At 44.1% G+C, this 17180-nt stretch overlaps 1 protein-coding gene across 5 annotated transcripts; it reads right to left on the bottom strand.

The window, feature by feature from the left end:
- Positions 1-296: 296 nt before the first annotated feature.
- On the bottom strand, positions 297-5053 carry PJA1 (praja ring finger ubiquitin ligase 1). Of its 5 annotated transcripts, none has more exons than XM_070290284.1 (3): positions 4916-5053; positions 2334-2528; positions 297-1769 (listed from the first exon to the last, which is right to left on the bottom strand). In XM_070290284.1, the coding sequence occupies exons 2-3, from the start codon at positions 2459-2461 to the stop codon at positions 740-742; spliced, it is 1158 nt and encodes a 385-aa protein (XP_070146385.1). In that variant the 5' UTR covers positions 2462-2528; positions 4916-5053; the 3' UTR covers positions 297-739. The 5 variants fall into 5 exon arrangements, with proteins under 5 accessions (XP_070146385.1, XP_070146386.1, XP_070146382.1 ...); XM_070290285.1 differs by having other exon boundaries at positions 2334-2522; positions 4916-5028; XM_070290281.1 differs by having other exon boundaries at positions 297-2528.
- Between the last annotated feature and the right edge of the window lie 12127 nt (positions 5054-17180).

Below are 17180 nucleotides of genomic sequence, written 5' to 3' on the forward strand. Positions count from 1 at the left end.
CCATTATTTTTACTATGCTTTTTCACTGTTTCTTTCCTTCTCATAGACTGACAGAACATTCTTTACTCAAACTTTGCCCCTTTAGTAGTTCAACAGCCACACACTTTACTCCTACTTTTAGAAATAATTACCCTTACTTTTGTTGTTGTTGGAGTCAGTATTTCCAATGAAACTAATTTTTTTTTTCCTAGTGGGAACACCAAAAACCCTATTTTGAAGGCAAATGCAAGAAATCAATTATAAAGTCACTTAGTACCACGGTTTTAGACGAAACCAAACAATTCCACTATACCATGTAAAACCAAAAGGAGAACTTTAATAAGCTTTTACGGCACTGCAATTACAGGAACATTAACCCATAACATGCAACAGAAATGATGATGCCTCTTGGACAAAGTTAACAGATAAACTTGACATTACAATCAACATCAACATGTTCTACTGAAAAAAAAAAATGCAACATTTCACTGCTCAGGTTAGAAAATGCATCTTCTTGCTGCAATCTCAAGTAGCAGTTAGAAAATTTGGTTTTCCCTTTCTAACCTCTAAAACACAGTATGATTTTTGTAATGCAATCATACACAATCATTTTCACACTGGAAATAATCACAAGGAATCAACAGGTGGAGATTAATCGACTGACTGATTTCATTGCAATGGTTAATTTGGAGAGGGCTCCTGCAGTATTGTGGATTTCAGATGGGGAAACTCATCAGACCAGGAATAAAGAACCTTGGTCTTAAAGTGGGGGAGGGAACATGCAGCGGCACACAGGGCAGGTGCCTGACTTCTGAAGCCAGATGGACACACAAGGCTTGTGGAAATAGTGGTGGCATGGCAGCTCCGTCGCCACCTCCCCCTTCGCATATTCACTGCAACAGATGGGGCAACACATCTCCTGCCCCACCGCACTGTGATCTTCTGTGATCAGGATCTCAGGAAGAGTGTCGATGCTCTCCTTGCTGGCTGGTGGATTGGCCACCTCCACATCCACCGCCAGAGACTCCAAGTGTGCCAAGGCAGTTTCCATTGCCTGGGCCAGGCGTTCTTCAAGTGCCATGTATGTGAGGAACTGAGGATCCACGTATGAAATGGCTTCGGCTACCCCCAACCCATCCGCGAACCCATCGAAGAGGCTCCAATCCACTTCGAGGTCTTCACTGACACTGGAGTCATCTTCAAGGTTGTTGTTGCCATCCAGCATGAAGACACCAGGCTGCAGAAACTCCTGGCCAGAATCGTTATCCCCCTCGCTGCCGCTCTCGTTTTCATTGTACTGGAGCCAAGGAACTTCCCCTTCTTCGGGGGACGCCCTTTCCTCTTCCTGGAGAGAGGGCCCTCGAACCTCTTCAAGTTCATTGTTGCCACTGCTGCCAGCACTGGCGCCAGCACTGGCATTCACTCTGGCTTGCTCGGCTTCAAGCTCTTCTTTTCCTGGCAGAGTCTCCCAGCTCTCGCCGCTGGATGACAGATTTTGCTCCCGACCACGATACTTGCGACGCAGAGCCGCAGTCCACTCTTTGTCACTGTCAGAGTCTTCTTCAAAGTATTTGTAGTAGTCATCACTGTATGTCCAGAAGTCGGGGTCGGCCATGGTTCGTCGCCGTCTAGGCACCTTTTCGGGCTTCACTTGGTCACTCCTGGCTTCCCTCTTGTCTTCAGGGTACTTCGGCTCAGGGTAGCCACTTGAACCCTCACCTCTGCTCCTTCTTGCCAGGCCATCCAAGCGGCCTTCATCAGCGCTGGCAGTCTCCCTCCACCTGGAAGTGCTATGTGGCATATCATCATCATCATCGGTATCAAAAAAGATTTTTGGTTTCACGCAGTTAGGACTTGCCAGATTTCTGATTTTGGGCCTCACCACCGGTTCCTCTGCGCTCTTTGGAGTGTTTTCCCCACCACAAATACTCACAGGAGCCCTGCTGGGACATGCAGGTAAATTCGGCTCCTGTCTCTCCCTCTCCAGGTTGTTGCTGTTTGTGACCACCTTGCCTTCAGCAGAAGACGGCTGAGAGGCCATGCTATTTGGCTGCAGGAACTCAGCTCTGCTAGCAGAGGACCGTGCTGCAGGGGCTGGGTCTAACTTGTCAAGCTCCTCTCTCACGTCATGGTTAAAACTAGAGAACTGTGAGGCCACCCCAGCCAGAGACCTTGCCCCCTTCTCCGGGTCATACAGCTTCTCATCTTTAAACTTGCCAGTTTTCCCTCTCACTGACACTCGCTCAACAGGCCCAGCCCCCTCCTCCTCACTATCATCTGCCCCGAAACAGTCAACATGTCCATAAGCCATTCCTCTTCTGCTCCCCGAAGCCCTGTACTCTCTGGGCGGGTACCTGGAGTAGTCCTCATTATCAGCATTCAGGCTGGTTCCTGAGCTCTCGCTGTCATCCCAACTACGACGAGTGGTGGAAAACGGTGATCGGCTCCTCTTGGTGGTTTGACTGGGGGCTGATCTGTGCATTGGGACTTCAGATGGCGTCTTTCTCTGCCTGGAAATCCTTTCTTGCTGGCTTGTGGATGGCCTGAAACTGACATAAGCATGCCTTCTTCCATACCTCCTGCCTGTATTGGACTGATACCTTCCTGCTGGCTTGGGCCAGATAGGCTTGCTAGATTCCTGACCCATTTGCTCTATTTAGGAGGGTTTCCAACATGGCTGGGGATTGAGTGGGAAGGCTCCTGCTCCCTGCACACACTTTGGAGATGGAAAGGTCAAATCAGTTCAAAATAAAGGAGCAGGGAGATTTATTTTCACTTCGGCAGGTAAAGAAAAAAAAAAGAATAAGGGGCCTTTAAAATTAGTTTCACTTTCTTCTAAGGCCTGGAATAGCATTCAAGTGACTATCAGGTGTAGACCTGGAACACATTTGCAATGTTGGCAAAATGATTACAAAACTGGGTTTGTAGGAAAGCCAGACTTATGGGAGAATCTGATGGAAGATGGAGGGTGACTGGACGTTCAGAAGGTGGGCAAAACACTGGAATTGTGCCAACATGGGAAGAGGAAAGATGGCTGTGGTTTTTTTATGGGGTGCCTGCATTTTTCTGAGCCCTGTAGACATACAGGAGAAATGCAAATTGGAATAGAGTGGAAAATATAGATCACCATCACTATGTATGTGAGAGTGCCTAGTGTCTGTCAGGAGCAGTGGGACAGGTGGAAGGGGACCAGCAATCATGAAGAGGAAAGACTCCTGTGTTTGTAAAGGGAAAGAGCTGGTGACAGCAGCATGGGAAAAGGCAAGACTGTTGGGCAGAATGAGACCCATTGTGGATGTGGCTATGAAAATGACAGGCATGGTGTGGCTTCAGAGGAGAGGGGCATGTGAACATATGGCAGAAAGAGAATGCGCATGTGGTTCTGATGTGTGATGGCTGGAGCTCTAGGGAGGGATGCCTACGTTTATGTGTCTGTGGCAGGCCAGGAGGAGTATAGCGGCATTGAATGGAGTGTCCTCGGGTTTGTGTGTGTGTTCATCAAAATGGGAGGCAACAATCGAGAAGTGTCAGTGTGAACAAATGCATCAATGGGGAGACATCACTGGAGAGGGACATGCATGTGGCAGGTGGGTGGGCACCAGCAATCAAAGAGCATCTGTATTCATGGATGTGGCGACAGGAAGAGGGGATGTTCCAAGATAGGGATTTATGTGAGTGTGAGTATGTGCATGGCAGGGACCAGTGAAGGAGGCTGTCTAGACATATGTAGCAGACAGGGAGCACCTGAGAGGGGTATGGAAAGAGCGTGTGGGTGAGTATGCATGTTAAGTGGTGCAGGGAAAAGGAGCCAACAATCCAAGGATATCCTTATGTGTGTCAGTGGCAGGCAAGGGGTAAGGCCTCACAGAGGGTGTGAGTGTGTGTGTGTGTGTGTGTGTGTGTGTGTGTGTGTGGTGTGTTGTATGCTCACCAGAGCATGCAGAGGCACAGGGAGGAGGGGAGGTATGTTTGTGGAAGGTGGTGAGAGGCAGGAAAGGCACCGGAGGGTGGGAGGCTGTGTGTCTGTCAGTCATTCTGTGTCTCTCTCAGGGGAAGGCACTGGGGAGTGTGACAATGTCTGAGAGGGTGTCTGTACATGTGTGTCCAAGCATGTAGGGGAGAGGGGACACTCAGGAACCTTGAGTATGGGGGGCAGCGGTAAGACAGCTGCATTGGAAGGTTTTGGGCATGCGTGAGTGCTTGTGTGTGTGTGTGTGTGTGTGTGTGTGTGTGCGCATGCACGCACACGTGCATGTGCGCCCGGGTACACACACCCGTGTATGTGTGGGCATGTGCGTGTGTGTGTCCCTGTGCCTGCACGCAAGACAGTAGGATGGGAGGGGGTCCGCAATGTCATAATGAGAGAGAGGGAAACGTGTATCAGCTCAAATGGTAGATCCAAAAAATGTGGCAGAGAAGGGGGAGAAAGGAAAGGGAGTGTGGGGATACAGTTTTCCCTGGGAATGATTTGTTTTTCTGACAGCATTTCTTTTCCTGGCACAATATATTTGCCTAAAAATCTTCATCCTTTACCATTCATTAAAACAACTGCAAAATGGGGAAAGGCCGCGGGTCGCTCCACAGAGGAGCCAAGAAGGGAGGCAGGAGGAGAGGGGAGGACAGGCATAGAGGGCCGCGACCACCACTCCCCTCTTGAACAGCGACTCAAGCCACCAGAGCGGGGGCCCGGCCATACGTAAGGAGCCAGGGATGGAGGATGAGTCCTAAATCGGGCCAATGGAGGACACAGGCCTCCCTCTTTGGTCAGGTCCCGCGTCCGCCCCACCCCTTCCCAAGGGGTGAGCCCGAAAATCTGCTCGCTAGAGCCCCCCACCCCCACATCCTTACCCTGGTGCCCGGCCACTCGCCCTCATGCTCGGCCACTGGCCCCACCGTCACGTCTGAAGAGATCGAGGAAATAAAGTCTTTCACTCACCCAGTCGCGACCCCGCACGCTCTCAGGAAGAACAGATCTCTCGGACCTCCAACCTCCACGACCGCCAGAGCCGCTGCTCCTGGGGCTCCAGCTCCTCCCCCTCCAGACAGCAGTGAGGCAGGCGCGACTGCGGCGGCGGAAGTGATTGTGGCGTCGCGGCGGCCCGCCCCCTTGATGTGGCGGGGGCGGCAGCTGCTCTCAACAAATCAGGGTGGGCCCGAAAGGATTATTTCGTTTGAAATGATGAAATCGTCAAGGATACAGAAAAGGACAGCGAAAAATGTAACCAACAGCCAGCTGTAACAAATGTTAAACATTTAGTCATATACCCTTCTGTTCTGGGGTTTGCATGGTTGCTGTCCGTGCTGTCTGGTATAAAGTGAAAGCTGCAAATTCCTTCTGATTCATTCCGATATGAAAGGAATCATATTAATATACCCTATCCTATGTTCTATGTTATGACTTGTAGTGGAAGTATCACTGTATTTAGGGTTGTGGTCAGCAGAAAAATTTTTAACCTGGTGGTTGAAGCAAACTGAACTGTTTATCATACAATTTATTGCTGTTAATCGAGCTTCTCTATCCAGAAGAAATGATCAGTCATTGCAGCACAACATAGCTTCACATCCTTATAATTAAATTGCCCTTTAAAATATTATAGCTATGCCTTTTGGATTTACACAATTTTACTGAACTCCAAAGTCTTTTTTATATATTGCGCTTTACATGTATCTCTAATACTTGCATCAAATGTAAGACTTACCTTTGTTCACGACAATAGCAAAGCTTTGTTCTTTACTGGGAATAAAATACATAATAGAAGAACAAGGAGTTTTAGGGGTAATAACAGAATAGAAATAGGATGTATAACTTTCAAACCATTGAAGAAATAGCATGTAGAACAAAGGAAAAAATTCATTCTTGCAAAACGCAGAAATGGGATGAGAGGCAACAAGAAAGTATGTTAAAAAGGGAGGGGGGGCAGAAATAAATTCAGGTATATCAGTGTGTACTAAGGATTAACGTCTCCCATAAAAAATGTAAAAGCAGACTCTCAATTTAAGCATTTAGTTTTTAGAAATCCAATTATATGCTGTTTATATGTTTCACCTAAGGCAGCAATAAGAATGGAAAAATATATTTTCCAGTGAAATACCAGCAGAAAGAAAGGAAAGAAAAAGGTAGAGAAGGAAAGATGGAGGGAGGGGAAAGAAGAAATTTTAGAAAGGAAAGAAGGAAGGAAAGAGATATGTAGCAATGTTAATATCAGAAAAATTAAGAACTCAAAGTAAAAAGCATTAAAAAAAAATCATGTTGTTTCATTCACCAAGAAGATATAGCCAGTAAAATTTATACACCAAATAATGTAATTGTAATTTTAAAATACATGCATTAATATTGTTAGAAATATAGAAATCAGAAAGTCTGCAATTATAGTGGAAGACTTAACCACACTTGTTTTGGTATAGATAGAGTGAATAGACTGCAAAATAAACAGGAATATAGAGGGATTCCACAACCCAATTAATACGCCTCATCTAATGTATATGTACTTTTGTACTCAAAAAATTATGTATTTTTGTTAAAATATTTCAAATATAAAGTACAGAGAATAAAATATACATTTGCCCACATGTACCTGTTACACAGACCAAACACATTTTATTTTGTTTGGATCCTCAGATTCTTCTGTTTTTTAAACAAAATATTACAGTTGAATCTCTCACTTTATCCTATTCATCTTACCTCTTTTTCCCAAAAAAGAACCATTTGGAAGTCTCTTTCTTGTGCATGCTTTTTCTTTTTTTATATGTATGTATTTATTTCTTACCAATATACATTGTTATTTCATGTATTTTACATTATGTGAATAGCATATAAATACATCCTCTGGAAACAAATTTAATATTACTATTTTCATTTAATATTTTTTGGAAGTTAGCAGTTTGATTCATTTAGATCTAGGTCATACATTTTAACTAATGAATACGATTGTATCAATTTTCCAATATGCTATTACTATATCATTGTATGGACTTCTGTTACATGGATTATCTAATTTCTTTATCTTTTTGCCTGCTGATGGACTTGGATTGTTCCTGTTTTGTGCAATTATAAGTGAAGATTTAATGAACATCTTGGCTATGTCTCCTCATGTCCTTATTGAAGAGTTTCTCTGAGGCAGTGCTTCGCAACTGGGTAATGGGGTAATGGGGGTTCTGATATATTGATTCCCTCTAGAAAGATGGGCCTGGCTTTACCCTGGGGCTGTTCCCTCTGGCTAAGAGTAGGCTGTCTCTTCATTCCAGTGAGCTGGTAGACATAGTAGCATTTTTAACATGTTCTGATGTGGAAAGGATTGGAAAAAGCTACTCTAGTGCACGTATTTTGAAGCAGAATTTCTGGGTCAAAAGATATGTAGTAGTTAACTAATGCTGTGTAACAAATTGCCTCAAAACTTAGAAGTTTAAGACAATAGACAGTTATTATAGTTTCACAGGTCACAAACCTATACATGGCTTAGCTGGGTGCCTCTGGCTCTAAGTCTCTCATGAAGTTGCACTCAAGCTGTCATCTGCGCTGCAGTCGCATTCACAGGCAAAATTGTTGTAGGAGGTCCGCATCCAAGCTCTTTACGTGGCTGTTGGAAGGCCTCAGAAGATCCACTGCCAAGCTCACTCATGTGGTTGCTGTCTGGCTTCAATTCCTAGCCATAGGCTTCCTGAGTCTCCTCACAACCTGGCAGTTGGTGAGAGAGAGCCAGAGAGCAACTAAAGATGGAAGATACAGTTCTTTTATGACTTAAAGTCAAAAGTGACATCCCAACACTTTTGCCATATCCTATTTATTCAAAGTAAGTCAGAGAATTTGTCCACTTAAGATATCAAATTTGTAGGCATGGAATTATTCATAATTAATGCCTTTATTATCCTTTTAGTGTCCACAGGATCAGTAGTGATGGCTCCTCTTTCATTTCTAATATTAGTAATTTTGTCTTCTCTCCCTTTTTCTTGGTCATCCTGGCTAGAGACTTACCAATATTGTTGATCTTTTCAAAAAATCAGCTTTTGGTTTAATTGATATTCTATATTGCTCTATTTTTTTCCAATTTCATTTATTTCTGCTACTGTATTATTTCTTTTCTTCTGCTTACTTCGGGTATAATATGCTCTCTTTTTGTAGTTTCTTAACAGTGGAAACTTACATTATCAATTTTAGATCTTTCTCCATTTCTAATGTATGCTTTCAATATTATAAGTTTCTCTCTAAGCACTGCTTTTACTGTATCCCACAAATTTTGGTAAATTCTAGTTTAATTTTTATTTCAAACTTAAAAAAATTTCCGTGGATACTTCTTCTGAACCCATGTGTTATTTAGAAGTGTGTTGTTTAATCTTCAAATATTTTGAGATTTTCCAGCTATCGTTCTGTTTTTGATTTGTAATTTAATTCTGCTGTGGTCTGAGAACACATTGTGTATGATGTCTAATGTTTTAAATTTGTTAAGATGTGTTTTATCACCCAGGATGTGGTCTATCTTGGTGAATGTTCCATGTGAGCTTGAGAAGAATGTGTATTCTGCTGTTGTTGAATGAAGTAGTCTATAAATGTCAATTAGATCCAGGTGATTGATGATGCAATTCAGTTCAACTATGTCCTTACTGATTTTCTGCCTGCTGGTTCTGTCAATTACTGATAGAGGGGTGTTGAAGTCTTCAACTGTAATAGTGGATTCATCTATTTTTTGCAGTGGTCCTACTAGTTTTTGCCTCACATATTTTGATGCTGTTGTCAGGTGCATACACATTAAGGATCGTAACATCTCTTTGGTGAATTGACCCCCTTTATCATTATATAATGTCCGTATTTATCCCTGATAATTTTTCTTGTCCAGAAATCTGCTCTGTCTGGAATTAACATAGCTACTCCAGTCTTCTTATTAATGTAAGCATGTAAATCTCTCTTTCATTTACTTCTAATTTGTGTCTTTATATTTCAAATTGCTTTCTGACCTTAAAAAAAATATCTATTCTGTAGTCTCTGCCTTTTAATTGGTATAGTTAGACCACTCACATTTAAAGTAATTGTTGGTGTAGTTGGATTAATATGTACCATATTTGTGACTCTTTCCTATTTATTGCCACTGTTTTTTCTCTCTTTTGTGTGTGTGTGGGTCTTTCATTCTTTTTTAACTTTTGGTTGTTCTGGGTCTTCATTGCTGCACCAAGGCTTTCTCTAGTTGCAGCTAGTGGGGGCTACTCTCTAGTAGCGGTGTGTGGGCTGCTTATTGCAGTGGCTTCTCTCGTTGTGGAGCACAGGCTCTAGGCACACAGGTTTCAGTAGTTGCAGCTCCTGGGCTCTAGAGCACAGGCTCAGTAGTTGTGGCACATAGGCTTTGTTGGTCCACGGCTTGTGGGATCTTTCCGGACCAGGGATCAAACCTGTGTCCCCTGCATTGGCAGGCGGATTCTTATCCACTGTGCCACCAGGGAAATCCAGTCTCCCATTCTTTTCATGCCTTTTCTGATTTTAATTGAGAATTCTATATGATTCTATTTTCTCTCTTCTCTTAGAATTTCAACCATAATTCTTGTATTTGCATTTTTAGTGGTTAGCCTAGAGTTAGTAGTATACATTTACAACTGATCCAAACCCACTTTCAAATGACACTGTACCTCTTCATAGGTAGTGCAGGCACCTTGCGACAGAATATTTCCAGTTCCTTTCTCCTATCCTTCATTGCTATCATTTATTTCCCTTATCTATAAGCTATAATCATCTAATACCTTGTTGTTATTATTTTTTAATGAAACTGCTGTTCATTGGATCAGTTAGAACAAGGAAAAGATTTTTATTTATACCTTAATTTATTCCTTCTCAAAATTTCTTTCTTTTTTTTAAAAATGCAAATACAAGTTTCTGACCCATATCATTTTTCTTCTCTCTTAAGAACTTTGAACATTTCTTCAAGGCAGATCTCAGAAGTGATATCCAACACTTTCACCATATTGTATTGATTAAAAGTGAATTACTAAGTCTAGCCCACACTCAAGGGGAGGGGATTATATAAGGGCAGGAGTTATAGGAGGTGGAGGTCATTGGGGCAGAAGGGTGAAGGAGCATTTCAGCTTCAATAGATGTTGCCAGTCTGTCTTCCAAAGTGGTTTTTACCAATTTTTGTCCCACCTGCAGTTTATTCACATCAGTGTTTTCCCACATCCTACCATTCTTGATATCTTCACAATTTAAAATTGTTGTCAATCTTATGAGTATAGAATATTGTTGTTTGACATTGCTTTTCCCTGAAATAGCAGAGAGGTTAAATATCTTTTCACATTTGTTAGCCACTTAGATTTCTTCCTCTCAGAGTTGTTTGTTCATATATTTTGTCCATTTTTCTACTGGGGTTGTTTTTCTTGTTATTGATTTCTAGGAATTTATATGTTCTGGATACCAGATGTCAGTTATATTTGTACAGTTGCAAATATCTTCTTCTAGCTGGTGTTTTCTTTAAATGTAAATATGAAATTATAAAAGTACTTAAACCACAGGAGAATGTTTTTTATAAGCCTGAAGTAGAGAAGAGCTCTATAAGTTGACAAAATGTATAAGAGCAAGAAAGGGAAAGTTTCAACTTCACAAAAACAAAATGTTCTGACAGGCAAAAAGAGTATATAAACAATTCTAAGGAAATTTAAAAATAAATGAAAACATGGGAGAAATATATTCTGCTGATTGTGCCCAAATACGTGAAGAGCTCCTATAAATCAATAAGATGACCAACAAACCATTGTTAAGATGAACAAAATGAACAAATAGAAATGTTATTGGAAAGGAAATACAAATGCCATTGCAACAGTTAAGAGGATGTTCATTCATTAAAATAAAATGAGATACCATTTCACCTGTGAGACTGACCAATATAAGAAAGCTTGAAAACACTGTGTGATGGAGGGTGTGGAGCCCCGGGCACCTTCAAATATTGCTGGGGTGGGGGTAGGTATACTGGTAGGGCCCTTGTTGGCAAGTTGGCAATATCTATCAAAATCACTAATGTGTATAGTTTTCAACCCAGAAAGTCTACTTCTAGGAATTCAGTTACAAATATACTTGCACATGATTGAAATGAAATATGTACAATTCTATTCATTGCACCATTGCTTTTAATAGGAAAAGAACAGAAAGAACCTAAATCTTTATCAAAAGAGAAATGAATAATTATTCTGATGGAATACTTACTGTAGAGCAACTAAGATGCAGAATCTGAATCTACATGTGTCACAATGGATACATCTGATAAACAATATTGAATGAAAAAAAAAGATGTCAGAAGATATTCGCAGTATAATGCACTGTGTGTGCTAAGTTGTGTCCAACTCCTTGTGATCCCATGGCCTGTAACCCACCAGGCTCCTCTGTCTATGGAATTTTCCAGGCAAGAATACTGGAGTGGGTTGCCATTTCCTACTCCAGGGGATCTTCCTGACCCAGGGAGTGAACCTGCATCTCTTGAGTCTCCTGCATTGTCAGGCGGGTTCTTTACCACAAGCACCACCTGGGAAGCATATATAATAGCGTTTATATGTTTTTAAAACACATAGAGACACATAGGTTAAGAATTGCTCTTTCAGAGAACTGTTTATTTTATCACTAAGAAATGATCCTCCTTGATTCTAATATTTTCAGTATTACAGTCAATCTTGTCAATGATCCTGCTACCCAGTTTTCTTTTGATAATAACTTTTCAGTATATTTTTACTCGTCCTTTCTTTAAAATATTTTAAGGTAATATCTTTATAACTCTATATAAATATATATGCAATTTTAGATATACTCATAAAGGAAATCCTATATGCACGTTTTGTAAAATTATGGCCTTCTTTCTAATTTTACTTCTTTCCCTTCTCTGTCTATATCACCACTCCCCACAACCTATATCAATAACCTATATCAATAATTCATTATTTCACTTTTTCATACCTGTATAATCATATACAGATATATATATTTATACATGTGCAATACATGTGTGGGTTTTTATTTGTCCTTTTTTATTAAAATGAGATTATATATATATATATATATATCATCACCTCTTGCTGCGCTCACTCAATAACACTCCCTGAATCAATTGGTATAACTCTAATTACTAACCTTCAATGGCTGCCTGGTATTTCATGATATGGATGTACTATAATCTATTCAGCCATCAACCTATCAATAGGTCATTTTTATTTCCAAGGTTTTTTAATGCTGCAACAAGGCTGGATTAATGCTGCAACAAACGTCTATGGACGTATAAGTCCTTATGTGCCAGGGTTTTTATTTCTACAGAATGATGTCCCAGAAGTAGAATTGCTAGGTCAAATTTTATATATATATTTATATATATATATATATATATATATAATATAATATATATAGTATAAATATATAAATATATATATATTTAAATTTTAGTAGATGGCACTGGATTGTTTTCCCCAAAGACTGTAGCCCTCCCTGTTTCCACCAGCAAAATGTGACCTGCAGCATGGCTAACTTGACTGATCGTGAACCAGAGATTCCTGACCCATGCTGAGCCAACTGAACTTTCTTCCTATGGATATGAAACTCAAAAGAGACACACAGAGACTGGGAAGATCGAAGTGGAATCATGTTCACATCAATCAACTCTGAAAACCACCCCAGTATCTTTCAAATACGGTCCAAGTTAGCCACAGTTGAGTTCTGTTGCTTACAACCAACAGAAACTTATAAACTCCTAAATCTGGTCCAAAACTCAGCCTTGATCTCCGATACAGATTCAGTTCTGACCCAGGCCACAGACTCAGTTCTTACCCCAGTCAGAAACAGAGGGCCATTCCTGGCCCCAGACTTCACTGACTCTGCTTGGCATCTCTCTGAGGGGTGCTCCTCACTGCAAGGGGGCAGGTGAGCTAGTGGGTACATTTCATCTAGAGCCTGGAACCCAAAAGTTAAGGCTTCTCTGTGGTAACAAATATGCTGATCACTTTGGAGACAGAGGGGAATTTCTGGTGAAGAATAATTGTAAAATCTAAGTCAGAGATATTTTGGGGGCCTCTGGGTTGCAGGGAATAAGGGATCAAAAGGGAACTCAGTGGGAGATGGGATCGGGGGTTTGGTTTGTGGAGAGAGAGAATGAGCACATTGAATTCTGGGCCTAGCTCAAGAAAGTCAGGACAGAGCAGGGATGTGGGGAGGACCAGGCATCTGGAGCTGGATGTGGCTGGACTGAGTTGCTTGCTAGAGCCTGGGGGGAGGGGTCCTAAGGAGAAAGAGATCCTGTGCCCTGGGATGGGCAAAAGGAGTTGCCATCAAGAGACGTCGAAGCAGCCTACAGCCCAGCAGCCTCCTCCTTTGTCTGTCCCAACCATCTGGCACTGCCTAGGCCAGCGGCTCGGCCCCTATGCCACCTGGCCCTCTCCCCCATGTCCTGACTTCCCACAGGCCCCCAAAGCCACCTGCCTCCTCCTTTTTTCCCTCCAACCACCCCCCTCCCCTTCATCTTTTCCCCTGGCTCAGCTTCCCTTTGCGTGCCTCCTGCTGAGTTTCAGGGATTAGGGCTGTCTACTATGGGACACGGCTCCCTTCTCTTCTCTCCAGAGCCCAGAAGCTCTTGCCAAGATCTGGTCCCAGCCCTACCTCAAGGATCTCTGGCAGGAAACATGGCAGAGCTTGCTGGGAGTGTGGCTGGAGAGGCAAGCCTGCATCGGGAGGGGACTAACATTTGTCAGGACACCAGGTACTTTACTTATACTCTCTCATTGCATCTTCAGAGAAAGCTGGTAAGGTCACAATTATGTTCAGGTGGGGAAGCTGCAGCTCAGCGATTATAAGGGCTTTTGTCCAAGGCTAAAGGCAGCCTAGCTGGAATTTGAAACTGGCACTGTTGACTCCAAGGCCAGCTACTTCCAGGCCTAAGGTGAGAGGAATGAGGAGGTCTTGCTGCTGCTGCTGCTGCTGCTAAGTTGCTTCAGTTGTGTCCAACTCTGTGCGACCCCATAGACGGCAGCCCACCAGGCTCCCCCATCCCTGGGATTCTCCAGGCAAGAACACTGGAATGGGTTGCCGTTTCCTTCTCCAATGCATGAAAGTGAAAAGTGAAAGTGAAGTCGCTCAGTTGTGTCAGACTCTTAGCCACCCCATGGACTGCAGCCTACCAGGCTCTTCTATCCATGGGATTTTCCAGGCAAGAGTACTGGAGTGGGGTGCCATTGCCTTCTCCGGAGGAGGTCTTAGTTCCCAACTAAAAGGGAAACCTACCAGGTAGGCAGTGGAGGCTTAGAGCTGCTTACTGGATCCATGGCTGGGATCCCGGTACTGAGCTGCAGGGAGTGAGTAAAGAAGGCTCACGGGGCCAGGATGCTGGCCCAGCTATAGGGGCAGAGAATAGGTTCCCCTCAGCCCTACTCTATGGCCTTGACTCAGGCAGTGCTGGGCCACTGTCTTTCCATAGCATTTCCCCTCACCTCTGGGTGCCTTTGTGCTTCCCTCTACAAGGACAGAAGGCAGCAGCTTGTGATGGTGGGAGATGGCTGAGGTGGGGGGAGAGTTGGAGGGAGGACCGGGCAGACTCAAAAGGCCAGTTTTATATAGTCAGTTCAGGCAAGAACTCCAAATTTCCCCTCCCGTGGCCTCACTCTTCCCATCTTGGCAATGGAGAGATTGTATTAGCTGATGGCTGAAACCCACGGCAACTCTGCCAGTGTGTGTGTGTGGTGGGGTCTGCCTAGAGAGGAAAGTGCTGTGGCCATGTCTGCAGGGAGAGCTTGCCCACAGAACATGATTAGGGGAGTGCCAAGGGGGAGTCAGGGAGAGTCTGGAAGACGCATCAGTGGCTGGCACAGGAAGAGCTCCTCTGGGGCCTGCCTGAGATCCTAGCCCTGCCCCTGGCTGCCCTCTTCACAGTAGAGGGGTGGAGGATAAGCAAATTGAGAGCCAAAGTTATGAAAATGTGTCTTTGAAAATGATACTAGGGGAAGTGCCTAAAAGGGCTGTAAACACTTCTGATTGCCCTGAGGGGGAGAGAAAATGGCACCTCCAAAATACAAGTGAAAAAGCCCACCCTCAGGTTTCCACAGAGGCACAAAGCATAAACTGGTCTCTTAAGCCAGGCTCTAATTCCAGGCTTGATAATCCTGCTTGCCACACAACTTTGAACAATCTTATTCCTCTATGAGCCTCTGCGTTTCAATCTGCATGATGAGAGTTTAGGCCTAAATACTCTCCAAGGGCTCTGACAGCTCTCATATTCCAGAATCTTCTACAAGTCACGTCTGAGTCAAGCCCCTTGAGCTCAGTTTGCCTGCCAGGTGAGTTGCTCAACTGTGGGAGTCAGAGTAACTCTGGGACTTGGGGGTCATCCTAGGGCTCAATGCAAACTCCTCACCGTGGCCTAGAGGCTTGGCTTACCTGGTGTCCTTCCTATTTCCCAGCCTCCCTTCTTCCTACCTATGTTGTGTCTCCCTACCCCGATGTTCCACTGACCCCCTTTCCTGACCTAGATCATACCAGACTCCCTATTGCTTCCACACCTGCGCAGTTGCTATTTACCACACTCAGAATGCAGTTTCCTATCTCTTTGCTGACTAACTCTTCCTTTTGACTTGAGCTGAAATGTCACCTCTTCCAGGAAGCCTTTCTTCCTGGCCACCTATCACGGGCCAGCTCCTACTCTGAACCACCCTTGTAACCTGACAATACCTAGCACAATAGTTACTTGTGCCACTTTTTTTATAGTTGTCTTTCGTCTCAAATTCCTATGAGCTCTGCGAGCACAGAGGCCTTGTTTATCTTGTTCTCAGTTCTACCTCTGGTGTCTAGTAGCCTAGGAAACTTTCAACCCACAAATTTTTCTTTAAAAAATTTGCCAGCAGCTATCTTATTTGTAGACCTACTGGGGGCCAGGCACAGATATACGGGGTCTCATGTGGCCTTGGTATCACACTCCCCCTTCTCATTTCTTAAGTGAAGTGATGGAGGGGCAGACAGGTGACAGATTTTTGTCTTGCCCAGTTTTGTCCTGGGCTAGGCAGCTGGGCTGTGCAGAGCTGGGCCTGGCAAGCGGATCTGCCTGCTTCACGCCTCCTTTTTCGCCTGCCACCACTCTTCAGAGAGGAGCAGCAGCTGTGGCCTCTCCTCATGTTCCCATAGCAACCAGTGCTTACCTCCTGCTCACACTGGTTCCTAATTGCCTGATTACGCATCTTCTCCCCCGCCAGCTCTGGAGCTTCTTGAGAGCAGGGTCCATGGCGGGCTTTGCTCACCGTTACATGCTCTGGGCTCAGTGAGTATTAGTTAAATGAACAAAAATGAATGCATGACCATCCATGCCCATGGGTTTTTAAAAGCTTTCATCACAAACAAGATACCTGATAGCCTGTAGTGGCTGGAGGGAGGGGCACTAGAGGACTCCTCAGCTCACCTCTGCTGGCCCCCCTTCTCCTCTCTCCCCTGCTGCCTGGGGAAGCTCTTTAGAAAACAGGCCAGGCAGCCTGCGCAGTTGCGGGCAGGAGGGGTTGCTGGAGCCAGTGCAACACCCTCCCCTAACAATCCCCCATGCACACGCACACGCGCGTGCACATGCTCCCCCACCACCTCCTTCCAAGGGAAGCCATCTCAAGTGGCTTTTGCTGTGAGAATTACCAGCAACAACTGAGCTTCGTATTCACTTCTAATGTTCAGTTCATGGTCTCACCAGTCAGCCTCTTCCTCTCCTTTCACACTGCAAACGTCGTAATCTGCTCATCTTCCACCTGAGCGGCTTCAGCCGCCACTTCCCTGCTACTGCCCTGTTTCCCTTCCTTCTCCCTCCCCACCCCCCCACCCCCCACCCCCCCGCCACGGAACAGACAGAATGAGGGTCCCAAACAGAAATCAGCCCATGTTATTATCAGCCAGCCTCACAAGGGAGTCATCATTTGTGTGGCAGGACAAGACAGTCCAAGCACTGAGGCCACTAGATGGAGGGAAGACAGAGCTATCAGTCCATTCATTTAGTCTTTAAATGTTTGACTCCAGATCAGGCACTGAGCTACACCCCTGAGCTCACAAGGATGGGACCAAAATGAGTTCCTACCCTGGTTGAAGGGACAGAAAAGAAACTCTGGTGTGAGCTGTACTTTGCACAGGATGTCACTGGAACATACAGAAAAGTATGCTTGCGCAGGACTAGGGAAGGCTCCACTGAGAAAGGAACATTTGATCTGGGCTTTCCATCAGTAATTTTGGTTGCCAACAA

Source organism: Ovis canadensis, chromosome X (genome assembly GCF_042477335.2).
Source record: "Ovis canadensis isolate MfBH-ARS-UI-01 breed Bighorn chromosome X, ARS-UI_OviCan_v2, whole genome shotgun sequence".
NCBI lineage: Eukaryota > Metazoa > Chordata > Mammalia > Artiodactyla > Bovidae > Ovis > Ovis canadensis.